This window comes from Netta rufina, assembly GCF_964035555.1.
Source record: "Netta rufina genome assembly, chromosome: 16".
NCBI classification, from domain to species: Eukaryota; Metazoa; Chordata; class Aves; order Anseriformes; family Anatidae; genus Netta; species Netta rufina.
The window spans coordinates 13,304,675-13,324,276 of record NC_140140.1 but is presented as its reverse complement, the minus strand read 5'-3'; the positions used below and the strand labels follow the sequence as shown (position 1 = coordinate 13,324,276).

At 53.8% G+C, this 19,602-nt stretch overlaps 1 protein-coding gene across 2 annotated transcripts in view; it reads left to right on the top strand.

Annotated features, from left to right (window-relative positions):
• LAMA5 (laminin subunit alpha 5) overlaps nt 1-19,602 on the top strand; it is an 83,921-nt gene that overhangs the window by 14,678 nt on the left and 49,641 nt on the right. For both annotated transcript variants that reach the window (XM_084296729.1, XM_084296728.1), the window contains exon 3: nt 19,344-19,461. In XM_084296729.1, coding sequence (XP_084152855.1) covers nt 19,344-19,461 — 118 coding nt within the window. The remainder of the gene's footprint in view (nt 1-19,343; nt 19,462-19,602) is intronic.

Below are 19,602 nucleotides of genomic sequence, written 5' to 3'. Positions count from 1 at the left end.
GAGGGTTCTCGTTGCAGTGATCAGAGCACGCCCTGTAACCAAAACCCAGCTGGCGTGCTGCTGGAGGCAGCTCTTGGGTACACTCAAATGCAGATGATGCCAAGGCCTGATCGGAAGGGGAAAAGAATGGCTTTCTGCTATTTGCACACAGCTGCAAATAGTAAACAGCCGTACAACTGCAAACAAATCCTACCGCTGCCTTCATCGTGCGTTGTTCTGGCTGTTTGCTAAAGCTGCCGCTTAATCCTCCTTCAGTCCTCTGCAAAGTCTGCGCTCACCCAAATGCAGTGGGCACGAAGGCTTTGGCTGGAGTCCACGACGGGTTTTGTGTGGTTTTATTTCCTTTATTTACCAGCCATTGCTTTCTGCCTTGGCATCAGTTCACAGCGAGTCTCCGTAAACGGGACCGTGAACACGAGGGCGCTGCTGGGGTTCGTGGGAGTCCAAAACCTGCGAGCTCTGCGCATCCCGGCAGCGGCACAAACTGTCACACAACTGCTGTGCCTGCAGATCTCTGGGGTTAGCGGTGGCATTGGGAATGTTAATCCCGCCCTGCCCCTGGTATGCGCTGCTGTTGGGTCAGCGAAGCCGGCTCTGAATGGCAGTGTCATGGTGGGAAACCTGCTGACCAACGCTAACGTGGTGCGTGGCTCCAACGCAGATTTTCAGAAGAATGAGCTTGCTCGCATGTGCCAGGTTTGGTATTGTTGAAATCTGCTAACAGCTGACCAACAGCTTTAAACGCAGCGCTGCCAGAGCTTGCAGGAACCACGTAGAAGAATCACAAAACAGCAACATTGCTGAAATGTCAGCACGTCGGTGTTCTGGCCGTGCCCGTGCAGAGGGACCCTGCTGGGGTCGGGTCTCTGTACGGGTGGGAGCTGGAGCTGCTGCCTGATGGTGGCACTGAAAGGGACTTTCCAAACCCACTGCTTGGCTCTGGGAGTGGGCAAGGTGGAAATAAAAGACAGGGAGAACAGACAGGGAGTGGTGTTTGTGTCCTTGTAGAACTGGGTCAGAACCAGACAGAAATTGGTGTCAGAACGAGACATCCAAATCCCCCTCCAGACCCGCTCAGAAGGATTTAGGTGCGCGGCTCTTGGGTGGCAGTGAGCTCTGAGGTTCGTGTGAGTTATTCCTCCTCAGCATTTGGCCGTGTAAAATGAAATCCTTTCAGTGGCTTCGGTGGCATGCTGAGACCTCTCGCTTCGTGCCAATCTTTAGCTAATTCATCCTCTTCCCTTTCCTTCTCCTCCTTACCCTTCCCGAGCGCGCAGGTTTGTGACAGGATATCCACTTCATTCAAGAGAACGGGGGAAATATTTGCCTGTAGCGTGGCCAGCTGCCAAGATTTCTTTGTTCTTCCAGTCTCTTAAAGGACAGGACAGCCCAAGGAAACGCTCGGAGCTGAAGCTGGCATGCAACTTGGAGTGAGTTTGCTGCAGCCCTGCGAGTGAAATGTATGACACTGGAATTTTTTTTTGATCCCATAAATGCAAGGAAAGAGAGAACCTGGGTGGGCTGGGGACAGGCTGGGGCTGAAATCCTCTTTGATGTGAAATTGCTGTGTCACAGCTCTACAAGTTGTGCCTTCTGTGGTTTTTTGGCAAATTAAGTGCTGAGCTTGTGTCAGCTTGTGAATTCAGCTGCGTGGCTGTCGGCTTCCCCTGCATCGTTCACCACTTGTAGCTGGAGGCTCTCCGTGGTGCCACCGAAGCCCTGCTGTGACTGCAGAAAGCCTTTGTAACAAATCCAGACCCACGGTGATGGTGGCAAGAAAAGCAGGGAGTTGTTGGAGTTTTAAGGGGACTTGGCTGTTCCTTTTGTCAGCCAATGGCTCAGCCAAGGCCTTCCTGAGTAAACTTAGCAAATCAGCAAGGCTTTGTTGTTACTAAAAAGGGTCTCGCTACAGCTCTTACTGCATTTTTTTAATTTTTAGTGTTACAGAGCCTAGAGTGTTTGCTCATGGAGCAGCTCCCAGGTTTGTACACCTCTTTGCATGCTCTGAAGAGCCCATCCCAACGAGGCTGTGGTCCTAGCTTGTAAAACCGGGGTGTAAATCATCCTGCATCCTCTCTAAAGCAGAGACAAGTGTTCTTTTGTCTGGCTTCTCTCCTCCACTTGTAAATTGGTCCAGGAACTCCTAAGAAAACTGAAATTGTCTTGCACAACGAATCTGGGTTGGTGTTACTGTAACTTAAACAATGCATCAAACATACAGGCAGGAGCATTTGTTTGCTCTGGATGGGAGGAATGTCCTCTTGAAAATGTGCTGTGCTTTGGTAAGTATGAATAGAGGTTTTTTCCACCCCCCTTTCCAGCTTTCTGAAGGCCAAAGTCTTGAAACAACTTAGAAAGGCTGCTAAAGCCCTGCTGATAAGATAGGCAGCAAATGTGCTTGAGAGCCTAATGTAGGCACAGAAATGTTGAAGCTGTTTGCTTTTCCCTTAACGGTGTGAAAAATGAGCGGGTCTCATTGAGGAACCCAGGGATCGTGTGCTCCCAGGGAGGGCTGCACCGAGTTCCTGCAACTGCTTCGTTCTGGGGCTGGCCGCTGAAATGCTTGCTTCGGATTTACCAGGTGGGAAGCTGGAGCTGGTGTGGGCTCTGCACAGCCCCGCTCATCCCAGGTCCCTTTCCAGCAGGCTCTGCCCAGCTCTCTGAGTGTGGTGCAGGGAGGGGATTGCATCTCGATGCTGCAAGTCAGGGGTGTTTGGAGGTGTCATTTTTGTATCCAGTTAACTCCTCATTTTCTTTCCCCTCTGCTTGTGGCTTATTGGCTGAATGAGGCTAACAACGTTATGTAGGACAACTCTGGTAGCAGGGCTTTGCAGAGGGTGCCTGTCAGAGCAGCAGGCTGGGAGCGTTTGGGGAGCCTGGGTTTTTAGCACCAGGGGAGGAGGATGCTCCAAGGCCTCTGCGGTGCACCAGCACTCTCCTTCCCCCAGTCCCTACCACCACGTTTGCAATCTAGAGCACGGTTTAGGGCCACACAGAGATTACAGGGCCTAGAGCCTGCTCCTTGGAGGTGATCAGACCGCACAAAGACACAGCGAATCGCTTGGGATCTGTGGTGAGCGAAGTGCTCACACCAAAAAGGGGCTTTGTGCAGCCCTGCCACCACGTGCCGCTCATCAAACAGCCTCAGTGCCGGTGCTGTGCCTGCCTGGCCACAAACAGCTCTGCTCCCAGGCTGGGCGGATGGGTCCTGGTCACAGCCTTGATCCTTTTACTTCCATCTTTTTGCTGCTTTTTCCCCCAAAAGGCCCAAGCAGCTACCCCAGGCCGTGGGGCAGAGGAGCAGGGTGCTCGTTTGTGCCGTGCGCCTCTTTCCACCGTGCTGGGCTGCCCAGACATCACAAGCATCTGCACGGAGCCACAATGGCAAGCATCAGTTAGATGTATTTAATCAGGCAGAGGCACCCTGAGGGTGATAATGCCACTGCTTAAAAACTTTTTAACCTTCCAGGTAAGTGGGGTGGTTACGTTGTGCCCCCACCCTGGCCGCGTGCCAGCGCACACGTGCTCCCTTCTTTCACCGGTGGTCTTTCTTCCAGTGGTGCGTGCCTACACGCCCAGAGCTCTTATCTCTACTCAATCGCAGCTTTCTTAAGCCCTTGTGTTCTCTGCAGCGCTCCCCTTATCTCTGTTCCTTTCCAGGGCTGGGCAGTGGGAGCAGGGAGGCAGGAGGGGCTGAGCAAGCAGTAAATGTGTTTGCCCTGCAGCGATGCCGCAGGCTGGCCGCGAAAGGCAAGGCTGAGAGCGGTGGGAATACCTGCAGGACAGCTGGGTTTTTCCAAATCGCTAGGATTTTACAAGAAACCCTGTTTTTAGGGTTTGAGGAAGGAGGGTTTGGAGCATGCTGCTGCAGCACAGAGCTGCGGATCCTCATGTGAAGGTCTGCTCATGGAATGGGGCTGAAAACTGGCCTGAAGGTCTCTGCCAAGTGGCTGGCTGGCCTTCTCTCTGCTCTCTGTGCCCTGATCTCTGCCTGCCAGCAGAATGAGGATGCTGTGAGGTTCTGGGAAGGTGCTTGCAGTAGTCCCGGGCATACTGGGGGACCAGCAAGCAGCCACACTTGAGGTCTGGGCGGTGGGACAGGGCTCTCTGGTCCCTTCCGTCAGTGGCTCCAGCCAGGCTGGGTCTCGGCAGCCCCATGCACTGCGTCCTGCCTCTTGGGAGGAGAGGCAGCCCAGCTGCAGTTCTCCTGCCCAGCTCACAAAAACAATGTCTCTGATGAGAAGCATTGCAGCTACTCCTGCATTTCCTTTCCCTTTTCCTTCTACAAGCATTCAGCAGTGGCTTTGTAGCGTGCGGTCACCTCCTGGCAGACCTCAGGTTTTGATCAGCTGTGTGCCCGGGCTGTTGCCCTCTTGTGGTTGAACCTGAAGGAAAAAGCTGTGGGTTTATCGCTGCACCTCACGAGGACACCTGAATTGTTTGATGGCAGGAGCTAAGGAGTGCAGAGCTGGAGCTCTGCTTCCCCAGAGGGTGTGTTTTATGCATGGAGGGTTTATTATCCACAGCGAAGGGCAGCAGCTCCACAATTACAACGCTTTTACCTCATTCTGTAGCCAGAGCTGAAGGTCTGGGGCATGGTGCTAAGAGCTGCGTCTTTGCCCACCATTTGGGGGAAATCTGTGTGTCTGTGGCTGTACCTGGTCTACGTGTAGGTACACCTGCTGTGGTGCAAGCAGCTGTGTGGCCGTGCATATCCCTGAATACCATGCCAATAGCTGTCCAGCACTGCTGGTTTTGCACAGTTTATAAGGCGGCTGACCTTGCTTTTGCTGAGGCTTTCAACAAGCCAATTTACAGCCCTGGGAGGGACCACCCAGTGCCTGCTTTCGTGGCCGGCGGAGGGGGACGGGAGGGAACTCTTCAAAGAGCAGAGGAGGTGAAGTTACCACGGCGGGCCGTGTATTGATTTCAGGAATTGTGAGGCTCGGAGTCAGATGCCAGCCTGCTTTGCTCTGATCTCAGCAGAATCTGACCCCTGTCCCTCGCAGCAGAGGTGATCGCGTTTCCCCGGGCAGATCCCCTTTCTGTAGGGCCGCCAGGGCGACGGACCCCATGCCTGGGAGCGGTGCGGGGAGGCATGGCAGGGGAGGCTGGGGCTGCGCCTGGTGGACACACCACGAGCACAAACCCCACCACGACAGCTCTGGAGGCTGGTGCCAAACAGGGTGGGTTGCTCGGAGCTGCCCCGTGTGCACGCGTGGCTCTGCCTCCCCTCCTTTGAAGAGGACGACTCTCTGTGAGAGCAGGAGATCAAGACTCAGTTCTCGGCTGAGTTGAAAGGCGCTGTTTACAAATGTTTATCCTGGAAAATATTTATAAACCTACCCCTGGGAGCAGGGCCGTACAGTGCAGTGGCCTCCCATGGACTGCAGAGCACCTCTCAGGATGGGCTGCGTCCCGCTGAGGGCTGCTGCTTGTCCTCCAGGAGCTGCTTCTTGTCCCCCTGGTGTTTATGTCACTGCTGTGCACAGCTCTGCACTAAACCCTAAATCACGCTCCCAAATCCCCTGCCGTAGAAGAGCTGTGAGTGTTGGGCAAGGAACAGAAGTGCGATGGCTGCTGCTCTTTGCAGCTGCTGTAGAAGTGTTTCGGGTTCTTCACACCGGGTCATTAAAAACTCCTCGTTAATCTCGTGGGGGCATAACGTGCTGCAGCTCCTCGTTAATCTCGTGTGGCTGTGAGCTGCCCATCCCGCTGCCCCCATCCCCACAGAGGCGAGCTGCAGGGGACAGCGAGGACATGCAGCGGCTGTTGGAGGCACGCTGAGGTTGTAACCCCGAGCTTACGCTGTTTCCACAACCCCTCCTTGCATCGCTGTCTGTTTTGCTTGTGTTGGAGCACAGTAAATCCCCCGCTCCACCCCAGCAGTGCTATTTTCTGGGCAGGGCGTGGGGATGGGCGCTTGGGTGCTGTGCAGGCTGGGGCTCTGTCTTCGGTGGTGGAAAAGCTTTGGGGTTTATTTTACCCTCTCCTGACATCCACATCTCACGTCAGCAGCCAGCCCCAGTGTGGCTTGGCGCCCCTGTCCCCTGCGTCTCAATGTTCCCGGGGCTGGGACGGGGCTGGGGGGACAGGATGCGAGCGGGTTGGTGGTGTAGCTGCCTGGGCTCGGGTTGCTGAAAGGGAGAGGGGGGAACAGGTGCACTGCTGCGAGCACGAAACTAGGTCAGGGGCATGGCCTCAAACACAACACATCGCTCCTCCGGCCCGGGGAAGTTCAGTCCAACAGTGCCTGGCTGCTGGGGCTCGTGCGTGCCTCACAGGCCAGAAATTTGGTGCTGCTGGAGGCTGCCTGAGCAGAAGTGCTCGCGGGAGTGATGCTGTTTGCAGTTGGCCTCTTCCTTGTGTGCTGACACCTTTCTGACCAGGAGAGCTGGAGATGTTTTGAGAGCATCAGCCCTCAAGCAAAGTGAAGCCACTGCGTTTGCGCTTTCTGCAGCCAGGTTACCTGCTCGGCGGTCTTGGGGTGGGTCAGAGAGGAGCAAGGCTCTGTGGCAAGCAAAGCAAAGCTTCTGCAGATGCCTGAGCCCCGGGAGCCACTGGGGCTGAAGACCAGAGTGACCGCACGTGTCTGCAGCGCGTTTCTTCTTAACGCCTTGTTTATTTGCTGTCCTGTTTGTTCTGGCACAGCCCAATCGCCTGCTGAGACAGATAACTGAGCGCTGGAGCACAGCGTGAGCAAACTTCTCTCCCTGCGGCTGCCAGGAGCAGCAGCTCTTCTCCCTGTGCCTGCTCAGTGGCAGCCAGGGAGCAGCTCAGGGAAGGGGAGGCTCGCCGCACATCCCCAGGGCACAGGAGATGGCACAGCCCCTTTTGGACCTGCCTATGGGGTCTGGTGCTGGCAAGAGACTGGGACAACGTCTTTAAACATCTCTTGTCCCACAGTTACAGGAGACAGAGCACCTAGGATGGGGCATGGGAAGGCTTTTGGCTGGATCACACCTTCCCTCTTCGCTCGTAGCTGCCGCTGGGTCCATGGAGAGCTCTGCAGTGCTTCTGGTACCTCTGCTGCACAGCCAGGGGGCTGTGGTCATGCTGGGGCCAGGCAGCAGCTGCCCCCGAGGGACTGCGTGTCCTCCTGCCACACAGCGAGCCCCTAATTTCCTGTTATTAGTTATGATAACACTGCATGTGTTTAGAAAACAACCCCGCGTGAGTCCTCCCTCTGAAAGAATTTGAACCTGTCTTGAAGTTTGGAGGAGAAACGTTTTCCCAGACAGCCCATCTGCAGCAGGACCTTGCTGTCAGCTGCTCACATGTCTGGGAAAAGCAAGTGGTGCATCCACAGGGGGAGCTTCCCTGGGGGCAAGGGGCGAGAGGCCCAGTCCCCAGGACCCCATGAGTGCCTCTGGCAAGGCCAGGTTTGGGCAGCCCAACACCAGCTGAAGCCACAACTCAGCCACGACGGAGGGCACAGATCTGTTGGCAGCTAGCACAGCCCCGCTCCTTCCCACCTCGGCTCAACGCCCCTGCCCTGGGACTTGCAGTCAGTGACTGCCTCCAGCCCTTGGGATGCGCTGAAGGAGCAGAGAGGGATGTGTAATCAGGAAAGTGCTAAGGGGTCCCTGGTCTTTGCAGGGTTGGTGTGAGCACGAGCCAAAGCAGCATTTTGTGTGCGTGTCCTGCTCAGCATCACCTCTGCTCTGTTTGGGGCTGGGCCCAGGGACAGCTCGAAGCAGCGCCCGGAGCTCATCGGTTGCTGAGCTGTGGGGAAGGGATTAAAGAATCCCCTGATACTTCAGTAGCTGATCGAAACCACACCAAAAATCTCTGCCAGGGGGTGTTGCTGGAGTTCATTACATACAAGCCGCCTCTTTTCATCCCGCTGCCATCAGAAAATACCAGAAACTATCAATAGCACGGTTGATATCACACTCATGTGATCTTATCAGCTCCTGCCTGTGAATTGTGACCGAGTTTAATTGACTCTTTCCCCGAGTTGGTTTGGGAGGGTTCCTCTTCCCCAGCAAATGAGTTTTCCAGCTGCTTACTTTAAAGGGAAAAAAAAAAAAATAGTTAGGGATTTTCTTTGGCTACCTTTCCGGCTTCCAGCTGTTAAGTACTGGAAATGTGTTCTTCATTATGTCCGAGAGAGAAATGTTTCTTTCTTCCGATTGGAGTGGCAATAAATAATTCAAAGCATAATGTGCTGTAGACAAGCGGGTTAGTGTCATTTGTTCTCCGCACAGCAGCGTGCGGCGGGGAGCAACCGCTGACATGACGAAGGGGCCGGGGAGGCGCTGGGGTCTTGCCTTAATACATCAGCTTAGGCTGAGTGCTGTCGCTTTTGTTATTTGGGTACAGGTTCAATAACCGAGTGTCCAGGTCTACCTGTAGGCAGCTTTGCATTAATTTAAAAAAAAATTAAAAGCAGAAATAAGCGATTTTTAGCAGCCCCTTTGAGCGAGCACGCTGCACGTCGCTGCCTCGGTGGCACCTCTCCAGCCCACGGCGCCTCTCTCCTCATCTGACCCCTGAGCCCTCGAGTCCTGGAGTGATCTCGAGAGCCAGCGATGGGGCTATTTTGGGTTAGGAGGAGGAGGGGTGAATTCCAGTTTTGTGGAGCGTTGCCTCCTCTGCCAGGGTTGGCTCCAGCTTGCGTGCGTCTGGTGGTCTTGGCCAGGCCAGCATGACCAGGGCGCCTCTACTACCAGGGGGGTCCTAGGACACGGCCTTCCACTTATTCCTCCTAACCTTGGGTAATTAAGGCTCCCAAGTTTGGCACGTGCTTCCCCTCTTTGGTCAAGGAGGTGCCAGGGGTTAGAGGAGATGAATTCAGGCGGCTGCAGGTGTTGGTGTCTGTGGTGGCTGCCTCTGGGTGAGCTCCCCTTGGCAGATCCTGTGGTGACTCTGGGGACTGATGGCAGCACACAGGTCTTCTCGGAAAGAAAAAAAAGTGTCTTTTTGGAAAGGTAGGGAAAGATGGAGAGAGAGGGCTGTCATTGGTGGTTGGTACCAACCCCTTCTCTAACTCAGCTCGGCTGAAAGTGGTGTAATGGGGACGCATCCCTGAACCAGCCCTGGGAGCAGAACGAGGCAACGTCTCATCTGATGCTGCGGGTGATCCGTCGGTGTGAGAGGGAAAAAACACCGAAAATTTTGCCATGAGCTAATTGAATTTCAAAGGAGTATGAATCAGAATAAGCCCCCAGTGAGAGATGAGGTCACTGACGGAGAAAGAGCAGAGCTGGAAAGTGCAACTAAAATCTTTCTCAGACAGGAAAGGAAGCCGTGGTCCCTCAAGTGGGATGGTGGCCTGAGCCACCAGTCTCTGCTGTGGTCCCAGTTCTGCAGCTGGGAGCAGGCAGCGCTCGCACAGCCCGTGTGGTGTTTGGGGTGTGAGGGGCACACAGAGACCCCCATGGGAATGGGAATGGGAACGGGCTTGGACACTGCTGTAGGATGGGGCAAGCTCCTAAGTGTGTGTGTGTCATATCTGCTCTCTCTGCTGACACCAAATTGCAGAAATCAGCTGTGGTGTTCTCTCCTGCCTGAGAACCTCTGACGGTGTCTCCATCCTTTTGGCCTCTCCCGTTTTCCCTTACCCCAGCCCAGAGCTAACGGGAGAGGCGGGCTGTGAAAGGGCTTCTCACACGTTTGAGATTTTCCTTCCCAATGTGGTGAATGCTTTAAAATGTTTTGCCCGCGAAGACGGCAGCATGTGTTTCCCTTTAAAGTGATGTTTAATAAGAATATTTTTTTAAGAATTAAAATACCAATGAAAGCAGGAGGGCATAAGCCAAATGCTAAGAAAAAGCCCTTGAGGATAGAATGAGTTGGTGAGCAATTGGGTCTTGAACTCTGTGGGAATTGGACTCAATCTGTGAAGTCTTCCCGGATATCCCGCCACGATTTGGAGCCCTAAAAATAGCACCGGACTCGAATGGCCCAGATGACCTCAAAGCTGCTTTGTGAGAGACTTGCAGGGTAGCCAGGGTAGGTGAACACCCCGCAGCACATCTGGGTTTCAGAAACCTCTGCGGTGGGGATTGCTAATTGATCGCTGGCCTTCGTTAGCACCAGGCTGTGATGGATGGGGCTGCCGAGTTCGCTTCTGCAGCAGGCAAACAGCAGTGCAGGACGGTGGCCTCCTTTCAAAAGCTGAAGCGAGTCTAAAGGGCCCAATTAACTGGGTTCTGGGGAGGCTGTCCCACCAACAACCACAGCCCTGGCTGCCGGCTGTGTTGGCAGCGAGCCTGCTCCCTGATTTATTTATTCCTGGGCTCCGCACGGGCCCCAGCCCCGACCCACGGCGCTCCGAGGCTCAGTGGAGGAGATGGGAGCGCACGCGGAAAGGTGCTTGGAGAGGGGCTCTGGCTGGGAACAAAGCAGCCAATTTCCTTTCACCACAGACGAGCCTTATCTTCAGGAGATTGTGTTTGTCTCGCATGGTGCCTCTGGTGTCGTAACCGCACTCTTCCTGGAGATAGGGCTTGAGCAAAAATCCCACAGCAGGAGCCTGGCCTCGGATTGCAGCTGTGACTCAGGAACCCCGACCCATGGGGGAAGTGCTGGGACCAGGGAGCTTGGGGCTGAGTTTATTTGCTCATTTATTTATTTTCTTTACATATGCATGTATATATATACATATATATGTATATATATATATATGTATTATATATATATGTATATATATGTATGCAGCTGAGATGTTTGCCTTTTCTCTTCTCCCTTTCCTTCAAACCCAGCGCTGCTGCTTCTGTGAGATTAACAATGGGCCGCGGGTAGGTCTGGCTGGTTCGGGCTGAGTTCACAGCAACACTTCACCACGATGCGCTCAAGGGACCGGAGGAATTTTGCAGGTTTCCCATCCCTACTGGCCAGAGGAGACATCTTCTCCTCTTCCATGCATGCAAAACGCCAGCCTGCCTCTGCCACCGGTGCTGAATAGCCAGGTTGTCAGTCAGATTGGTGTCCGTGTGTATAAATATATACATATAAATATATATTTTTAGCTCGCGCTCTTTTCTGTGATGTTAAACGTTCTTGAAGCTGGGCAGGAAGGAGCTGGTGATAAGAGAAGAAAAGGCTGGAGTAAGTCCTGCGAGCAGAGATAACACTGCGCAGGGAGCAGGGGTGAGCCGGCACTGGAAGTTCAAGGCAGCCAGCTGGGCACGCGATGTGCCTGAGGCAGCTTTGGGGTAGCTCAGAGCACTGTGCTATTAGACATGAGGCCATTGTGTTCAAAGGTGTATGACATCATCCGTACTTTGCTCTAAAAATACTTAAATCTCAGTCAAATTAAGGGATTTCCTCTTATACCTGCCCTGAGTCACAAGATCCCTCATAGGGCTTCCTCCTCGGCAGGAACCCCGTTTTTTCTCATGCCATTTAACCACAAGTGGTGATCACTGAGCTTGGGGGTGAGCTGTGAGATGAAGGTGCCCTGCGTTACACCACCGTGCTTTATTTTTATGTATTTTTATTTATGAAGATGAGCGCTCCCAAGCTGATCTTCAGGTGCCCACACCGTTCCCATACAGAAACTGGGCAAACCCAGGAGGCCGCGCTGCGCTGTGCTGGTTGCCTTTGATTGCGGAGCAGAAACGAAGCAGGATGAAAGGTCACACCAGACTGCTTAGCGAGTTGCTGCTTGCTGCTGGGAGGAAGTTGAGGAATTTTGGCCCAGCGCAGGCTGAAATTCCTCCTGGGTTGTGTGGGAGCCTTCGGCCTGGGGGAGGCCACTCCGCTCGCAGGTCCGCTGAGGCCTCACTTTGTCAGGACACAAACGCTTTGCATCGTGCCAGCTGTGCCCCCAGCTGTGCCCATACACCTGGTCAGCAACGTGCCGTGTTTCATGATGGGTTTTGGTCACAGCTGCTGCCAAAGTCACGGATTCCTTCTGTGTGTTTTACCAGCAGAGCAATCCGTGACTGTGGGCGCTTCGTTGTCTGCACCTCGGCATGCACACAGCTGATGAGCCATTAACCAAATTAACCAAGAGCTGTTAAAATACAGTCAGAGGAGATGGGAAAGAGCTTGGTGCTGCTCCCAATCTGACACCCTCTTGGTGAAATCCTCTCATAGGAGTGTTGTGCTGGGCTGGAGGAGGGATGAACACGATCTTTTAATGGGATTCTTTCTTTTCCTTGTGCTCAAGGTCAGAGTTTCAACCCTATTAGACTGCACGTTGGTAAAGAGGAGGTACCACGCAGTTGTTATAAGTAAGAGAGCTCTCGACATGAAGCTCATTCTTCTCTGTCTGAGGAATGGATGCCCTGAGACGTCCCACCCTGTGCCCACAGCCTCGGTCAGTGCAGCAGGAGATGGGGCCTGGGCCGGGCTCTCCTCCAGGCCGTGCTAGTGGTTGCTGCACAGAGATGGTCGGTTACTGGGGGAAAGAAAGGAGGACATGGTTTTCATTAAAATTAGACCTTCTCCCTCCTCCACAACCCTTTGAAAAATGCAGCAGAAATGCCTGGTTTGTCTCAGTCCACATCCCATGGCTGTTTGCGCCAAGACGCCTTCTCCGTCAGCTGTTCCGGGGCCAGATGGGCTGTGAGCTCGGGGAGGGCTGTCGGAGGATGCTGCCACTGAACTTCGCCGTCCTGGCTGCAGAGTGGTGAGTGTAGGTCTGCCTTCAGCCTCCCCGACCAGCTCCTATAACCCAGGGAGCAGCGGATGGCTGGTTTTGTAACCGTGATGTAGTGGCACACACCATGCCATTCCCTCCTCCATACATGCGCGCTGTCTGTTGGTTCTTGGTGTACTGGTGCACCTGGAGATATTTTCCCTGTTAGCTCTTTAAGTCTGTCTGGCATTAAAAACTGCATCAGTGCTTTCCCTTTAGTAAATCTCTGAGGCTCGTGGGGCACAAATAAAACCGCATCTGCCCGCTGGGTCCTCCACTGCTGCTCTTCGCAATTGGTTTTGGCTTCCAGCTGTTGTCATGACATGGAAAAGAAGGAGGCGGCTGGATCTCTATTAATAACCATTTAGAAGCAATAGCTCTAAAAAACTTTCCCTCGGAGGCCTCATTTCACGGTTTATCTTTTTCATTTATTTACTGCTTCATTTCATTTATTTACTGCTTCGTATTATGCAAAACGAACGTCCTGAATGCATTCAGTGATTAAATGTGCGAGATGCTATTTCAGAAACGTGCTGAAATCCATACAGAAAGCCTCCTAAGAATAACAGAGCAAAGAGAGAGACCAGTTCTCGCGGAGTTACCAAAAAAAGACTCTCCCTACGTGAGAAGTGACAGCTCCCTGAAGAGAGCTGTGTCTTGCTGCCTCAAATAACTGCTGTCGTATCGCGTCCCCCAGTCCTGCTTTCTGAGCGATTTCAGATTTAGGATGCAAGCACTCCCATCAGGATTAGCAAGCAGGAACTCCCTGAGCCCTCTATTTATAGAGAAGCTCGTTTTTCTGTATATTTTGGGGCGAGTAGACTCTGCTAGCATAGTTTTCTTTTTGCTGAAATCAGCGGCACGCTTCTGGTAGATGCATGGAGCAGAATTAAGGCAACGTACAAAGAGCCTTTGAAAAATCAGCTCCAAGAACATTTTTTTTGTGTGTCCTCAAAGCCATCTCTGTGTAGGTGGCTGGCTTGGGTCAGCCGGCAGGATTTGAGTGACTCCCAGTGAAATTCCTCTGCAGTAGCAGGTCTTTGGGGGGCATCGTTGCCCACCTAGCTGCCTGGAGCTGCTGGCGAGCACTTCACCGTCTTCATTTGTGCACATAAGGTGGCTCTGCACGAGTTCGTTTTCCCCTTTTCTTCTTTGAGTCCCTTTTTCCTTACCCCTCTTTCCAAGTAAGGCCTTCCTGGGAGGAGCGCAGCCCTTTGGAGGAGCCCAGTGGGAGTTGCCCCTAATCCTGCCAGCTGCTTACGATGCAGATGCTCTCCCAGAACAGCTGGCTCCCAAAAAACCATTCCCAGAATCTTCCTGGAAGCATTTGACAGTCACAGAGAGTCGACACCTCAAGGTAAATAGTCTGAGATCCTGAAATCCTGAATACGGTCATGGGATCTTATCCATCTTATCGCTGAAGGATTAGGGAGTGTTAAGGGCATCTTTACTGCCCCATGGTGCTGGGCTTGCACTGGCGTTTGCAGGAGGATTAAGGCAACTGGGAGGTTTTCAGTCCTTGTTGTGGGGGCACCCGCTCCTCCCTGTGTCCCACGGGGTGCCTCAGCCTGCTCCAGGGCTGGGCTGGACTTGGGGGCCAGCATCCATCCCCCTGTGTGGGGTACCGAAGGGCATCTGCTCTGTGGTGGCAGAAAAGCCCACTTAGCCCTTCCCTGGGGCTGTGCTAGTTCAAGTTTGGGCTAAAGACAAATATTTAAGTCTTGTCTCTAAGCAGATACCTTACACCTCTCCCACCAGCCTAGAAAGTGCAAAGGGCATCTCAGCTGAGTGCCGGATATCTCCTAATGCCCAGTGAAAGCCTGGGGTGGGTGAATCCTTATCTGGAAGTGGCTGAAGCATCCTCTCGAGGAATTCCAGCCATCCCCTCCCGCCCTGACAGCTTTTTGCTCTGCTGTGATGCCTCCAGTTACCTGCACGCCCCGTGAGCGCGTCTGGCTTCGGCGACACCGGGCTGGCTGCTGGGCTAGCGCAGAAACCAGCTCCTGAATTCAGGGGGGACGCTTGTGAGCTGGGGCTGAGCACACGTGTGTGTTGAAGCACGTCCAGGCTGATGCATCAGCATCCCCCAGGTGTAGCCACATCACACGGGCTGTTTGCAGCCCCAGGACCTTGCTGGATGCTCCCTAAGCCTCGCAGCAGCACCGCTCTGCCCTGGTTCGTGCCGGGTGCCCGGATTTGGTCCCCCGAGGATTTTTGGCAGGAGGCGTGCGTGGCACTGCCCAGGGAGGGACAGCTCGCACAGGAGGATGCTGCGAAGATAAAGCAGAGCTGTGTGTGAGATCGGCGAACAAGCCAAATCCTTCTCAGAAGCGGCATTTAAAGAAAAAAATCCTTTGTGGAAAGCTGTCCATCGGCTGTTGACAAAAGCCATGCTGCTTAGGAAGGGGCTGAACAGGCACCGTTCAGAAAATATCATCATAAAACATTGGGTTGCTGCTGCTTTATGACACTGAGCAGGTTTTGTGCTGGTCTGTGGTTCCCAGACCGTGGAGAACAGGAGAGGGTTTTCTTTGATCTCTCTCAATAAAACTCTTGAGTTTTAAGAGAAAAACTCAAAAATGGCTCAGTGCAGAGCTCAGTCCCTTTCCTTTCCCCCGAGTCTTGGTGGTCACCTGTCCCTGCAGCCACGTCGGAACAGCCCCAGCACCGTTTTTGCTTCCTAGGAGGGCTGAAATTGTTCTCGTGTGACTAAATGTAGGCATGTACCTCCCAGCAGCTCAACACGGATATTTTAATGAAGGATTCTGAAGGCTGGGCTAGGAGGAAATAACGCTGCTCTGGGACAGCTGAAGCTCAGCCAGGCAGTAAATGAGTAAACCCATTGCTTCAATGACAATAAATGATTACAGGCAGAAGATCTAAAAGGGGCAGGGTGCTGACCTGGAGAAATTCAAGGGCAAGTCAGAAGCTCCCTGGCTTTCCGGGATGTAGTTTGTTTACTAAATGCTGCCGTGTGGCTTTGCGGCAGCTTGGAGGAGTGTGAGCAAGACCTCACCAAAGAAACTCGGGATGGGGCTGGGATGGGGCTGGTTCTGGTTTGCTGTCCTGTTTTCACGTGTGTCTCCCGGGGCTGGAAAACTGCAATCGGTGCCTGGAGAGAGGGAACGAGGAGCTGGGGGAGCTCGCTGCCGTGTGCTGCCGTGTGGGCAGAGGATGCGCTGCCCCAACAGCAGCGGGGTTTCTCTTGCCTTCCAGGTCCTCAGTTTTGTTCTTCAAAATCTTAGCAGTGGGCAGTAATCAGAATTACATTTCCGTGGTGTTTTGGTGCTCGTAAAGCTGCCCAGTGCCCAGATAAGCAGAGGGAAGAGTGGGAGGGAGGTGGAGGAACTGCCCTCACCTCCACCTTCCCCTGCTGGCTCTGGGACTGGCTCCGTCCTTCCAGGCACTGCGAGCGATGGTCCTTGGGGAAACCGGCTCCAAAACCACTGCCAGCAGGGAGATGGCACCATAAAATACCCCTGGCTGAGTGTCCTGGCTGAGGATTCACTGTGTGAAATGAAGGGGGGCTGAGTTGCACCTGGTGTTTTTTTTGGAGATGTTGAGAGCCTGAGATCTGCTTGCCTGGAGGCAAGTGTGTGCATCAGAGCTGGTTTGCACCTCCCTGCCCTGTGGAGAAGGGAAAAAGAAATTGCCCAAGAGTCTGGGAGCACAGAGCTTTTTATTCATCTGCCTGATAATAGGAGCTAAATAAAGGCTCTGGAAAAAAAAAAAAAAAAAAAAAAAAAAAAAAGCACAACCATTTCTCTTGCAATATTGGTGGGGCAGAACTGTACTGGAACTAAACATGGAACAAAAAAGTCTGGCTTTTTTGCCAGCTCTATTTTTGGAGCGACTGCTCCATCTTTGTGAGTTTTCTCAGCACGTGCGCTTGAAGCAAGCAATCTGCCTTGATTTTTTTCCGGCAGGCTGTCGCACTCTACGAGATAAGGATGGCGAGGCAGGGGACTCAGCAGATTTGACGAGACATCGCTCTGAATACCAGGATGTGGGTCTCGTTCCAGGGGGAGGTTCACTGCGGTCACAGCCCCCTGAATGTTTTCTGTGCTCCGACTAGAGATGGGCCTAGCCCGTACGAGCTGGAAAGAAGAGGGTGTGAGATGTTGGCTGCCTGCTTTGTGTCCCAAAATTGCTGTCCCAGCTGGAAGGGATGTGTCCCAGCATCATGCAGTAGTGCTCACGCTGCTCTGGGGCATGGAGCAGGGAATGGTGTTTGGCCCCGGGAGCAGGAGCAGGGTAGGAGAACCTGAGCTGGGCTTAGGCTGAGCCGTGGCTGAACCAGCGAGGACCCAGCAGTTCTGGTTCTTTCCTGCAAAATGCTGCAGTAAGAGATAAGTTAGCATGCTGGGTATTTAGTGCAGCCGGCAGCACGAGGCCTTTTTTTGGCTGTTGGCTTCCCGTTACAGAGCGCTGAGCCCCAGGCTTGGCTTCGAGTCGAGTTTCAGCCTCTCACCAGGCACTGCTGTGGCTGCATCGTGACTCCGAGCACTGCTGAGAGCCAGAAGGACGCGAGGAGTTCGGACTGGAGGATGTTTGGGTAGGGACATTTCTTTCCAGCATCGGACTGGAAGGCGAGAAGGACCCCACAGAAACTCCGTGGGATTTACTGACTGTAAGCTCGTGGCTGGCTGTCTTTGCGAGAAGATAAATGGAGAGGACAGGGACGTGCCTCATGTTTCTAATTCCGTCTTTGGGGTTGCTGCTGTTCATTGAAAGCATTTCCCCCGAAGTGTGAGAACAGAAACGCGAACGCTGCTCTTGGGAAGTGCCCAAAACAAAGTGTCCTGTTGGGAAGCATCGTGCCTGCGTGGGTCCCCCAGCAGGGCAGAAATGCCACGAGCAAAGCTCCGCGGTGCTGCTGTGGCAGGGATGTGTCCTCTGGGCTGAGGGCAACGCCAAGTGTGTTTCAGACCTGACTGGTGGTGTCCATCACGGTGCATTAAAGGCAACTGAAGGAATTTTACCCTGTGGCTTCTTCCACTATCGGGTGTTTTCTGCCACTTCAGGCTGGGTACTGCAAAATCAATCCTAAATTCAGTGCTGGTAGCTCATAGGGCAGACCCTGGGGACGGGACCTGATGGAGTTAGGACACGCTCACGAGGCTTTTGGCAGCCGGGAGCTGTGCTGGGTTTTGATTTCTTCGCTCTGGATTGCACCGGTGCTCACAAACCCCACGCTCCTGCCCCTTGGCAGCCAGAGAACGGCCTCGGACCTGCGACAGCCCCACGGTGCTGCAGGACCCGCGGCTTCCCCAGCCCGATGGGGCTCCCCGAGCATCCCCCAGGTGTGAGTGTGGGTGCCAGCAGCCCGCAGTGGGACCACAGCAGCCCCTGGGGAGTGGAGCAGAGGCTGTCCTGGTGTCAGCAGCATCCTGCTGATGTTGAGACAGAGCCGGGACCATCCTGCAGGGCTGCGCCGTCCCCTCTCTGTACCCTAAAAGCACTCAGACCCCCTCATCTGCGTGGCTGTAGCAAGGCGTGTGCTTCATGGCTGACCTGGTAGCTTTAAATGCCCCTTCCCTGCCTCCTCCATTCCCCTTATAAAGCCTAGTTACTGGCAGGGCTGTTTTGGAGGCCTGTTTTGATTAATCCTCACCCTCTGACTCCGCGACGTGTGCGGCTGGGGCAGGCCGAGGTGCAGGCAGCTTTCTGGTGCCCCCGCGCTGAGGCAGGCACGGAGCCTTCTCCTTCCCTGCAGACATGTCCCGGGTAATCCTTGGGGGATATATGCTCGTACAGTACCAGTTTTGTGTGAGGAGGGGCTGCTGAGCCGTAAATCTCCATTTCTCGAGCGCCGAACTCCCTGTTGGGTTGGTTTTGATGTTAGGAATTTTCTCTGATAAGAGAACTTTATTTGCCTTTAAATATCACTTTGTGACAGGATGATGGAGTGGGGATTCTTGGAGCAAGCCCGTGCCAGCCGGGGAAGGGAAGTTCTGCTGGGGCTTTTGTTTTTCTCTAGCGCTGACATTTTAGCTCTTTACAGAGTACATTTATTTTATTCTTGGCAAGGCTGCGTGCACACACGTCAGTGTCCAGACGAACGGGGGCAGCCCGGCGCTGGAGCTGTGCTGGAGCCAAGTGGGGCTCCTGCCCTCCTGTACCTGCGGTGCCCGGGGGAGAGGAGCAGTCACGGGGCTTTTTTGCAACCACCTTCAAAATGTGGCTTGTGTGGGTGCAGCAGAGCTGCCAAGTGTAGAGCCTTAAAAAAAAAAAAAAATCTAGTTTTGAGGTATGACATGCAAGGTGCACACGGGGTGTTCCAGGCTCCGGGCAGATGTTAACAGTTCGGGATGTCACTTGATACCCCAAGAGCCCCCTGAGGCTTTATAGCATTTTGCAGCGTTTTGTGATTTCCTTGCAGAGCTTGGTGGTGGGACCAGCACAAGTTTCCTCAGCAGGACATGGGCACTGGTTTCTGGTGCCACCTGCTCAGTCGAGGCTAAGTCAGAGGAGCCGCCCAGCACAGCCTCCCGAGCAGAGCCCGTAGCCACAAAGTCTGAGTTTTGTTTGCATTCGGACTCGTGGGAGCTGAGCTCCCTAATCTGTCTCTCTCCCGCAGCCGTGTCGTATCAGCATCCTTTTAGATACGGAGGATTTTGCTCCACAAGCTGCCTGTGAGCAGCGGGCTCTGCAAAGCGGCAGCTCCTTTCTTCATCCGGGAGCCCCCAGGCTCCCCCTGCTTTTCACGAAGCTTTGAGCAGCCGACTAACTCCGTGTTCCTCTCTTTCAGCTCTTCCACGTGGCGTATGTCCTGATCAAATTCGCAAATTCTCCTCGTCCTGACCTCTGGGTGCTGGAGCGATCTACTGACTTCGGCCTTACCTATGAGCCCTGGCAGTATTTTGCCTGTAAGTACGGCAGCGTTACGAGAGAGCTGCAGCGTAGTGAAGCCAAAAGAAAGCCCAAGTGCAAGGACTGGGATGCTTTGGAGCTGTTTCTGGGTCACTGCCATGATGTGATATGTGTCTCCTGCCCAGTAAGGCCGCAAG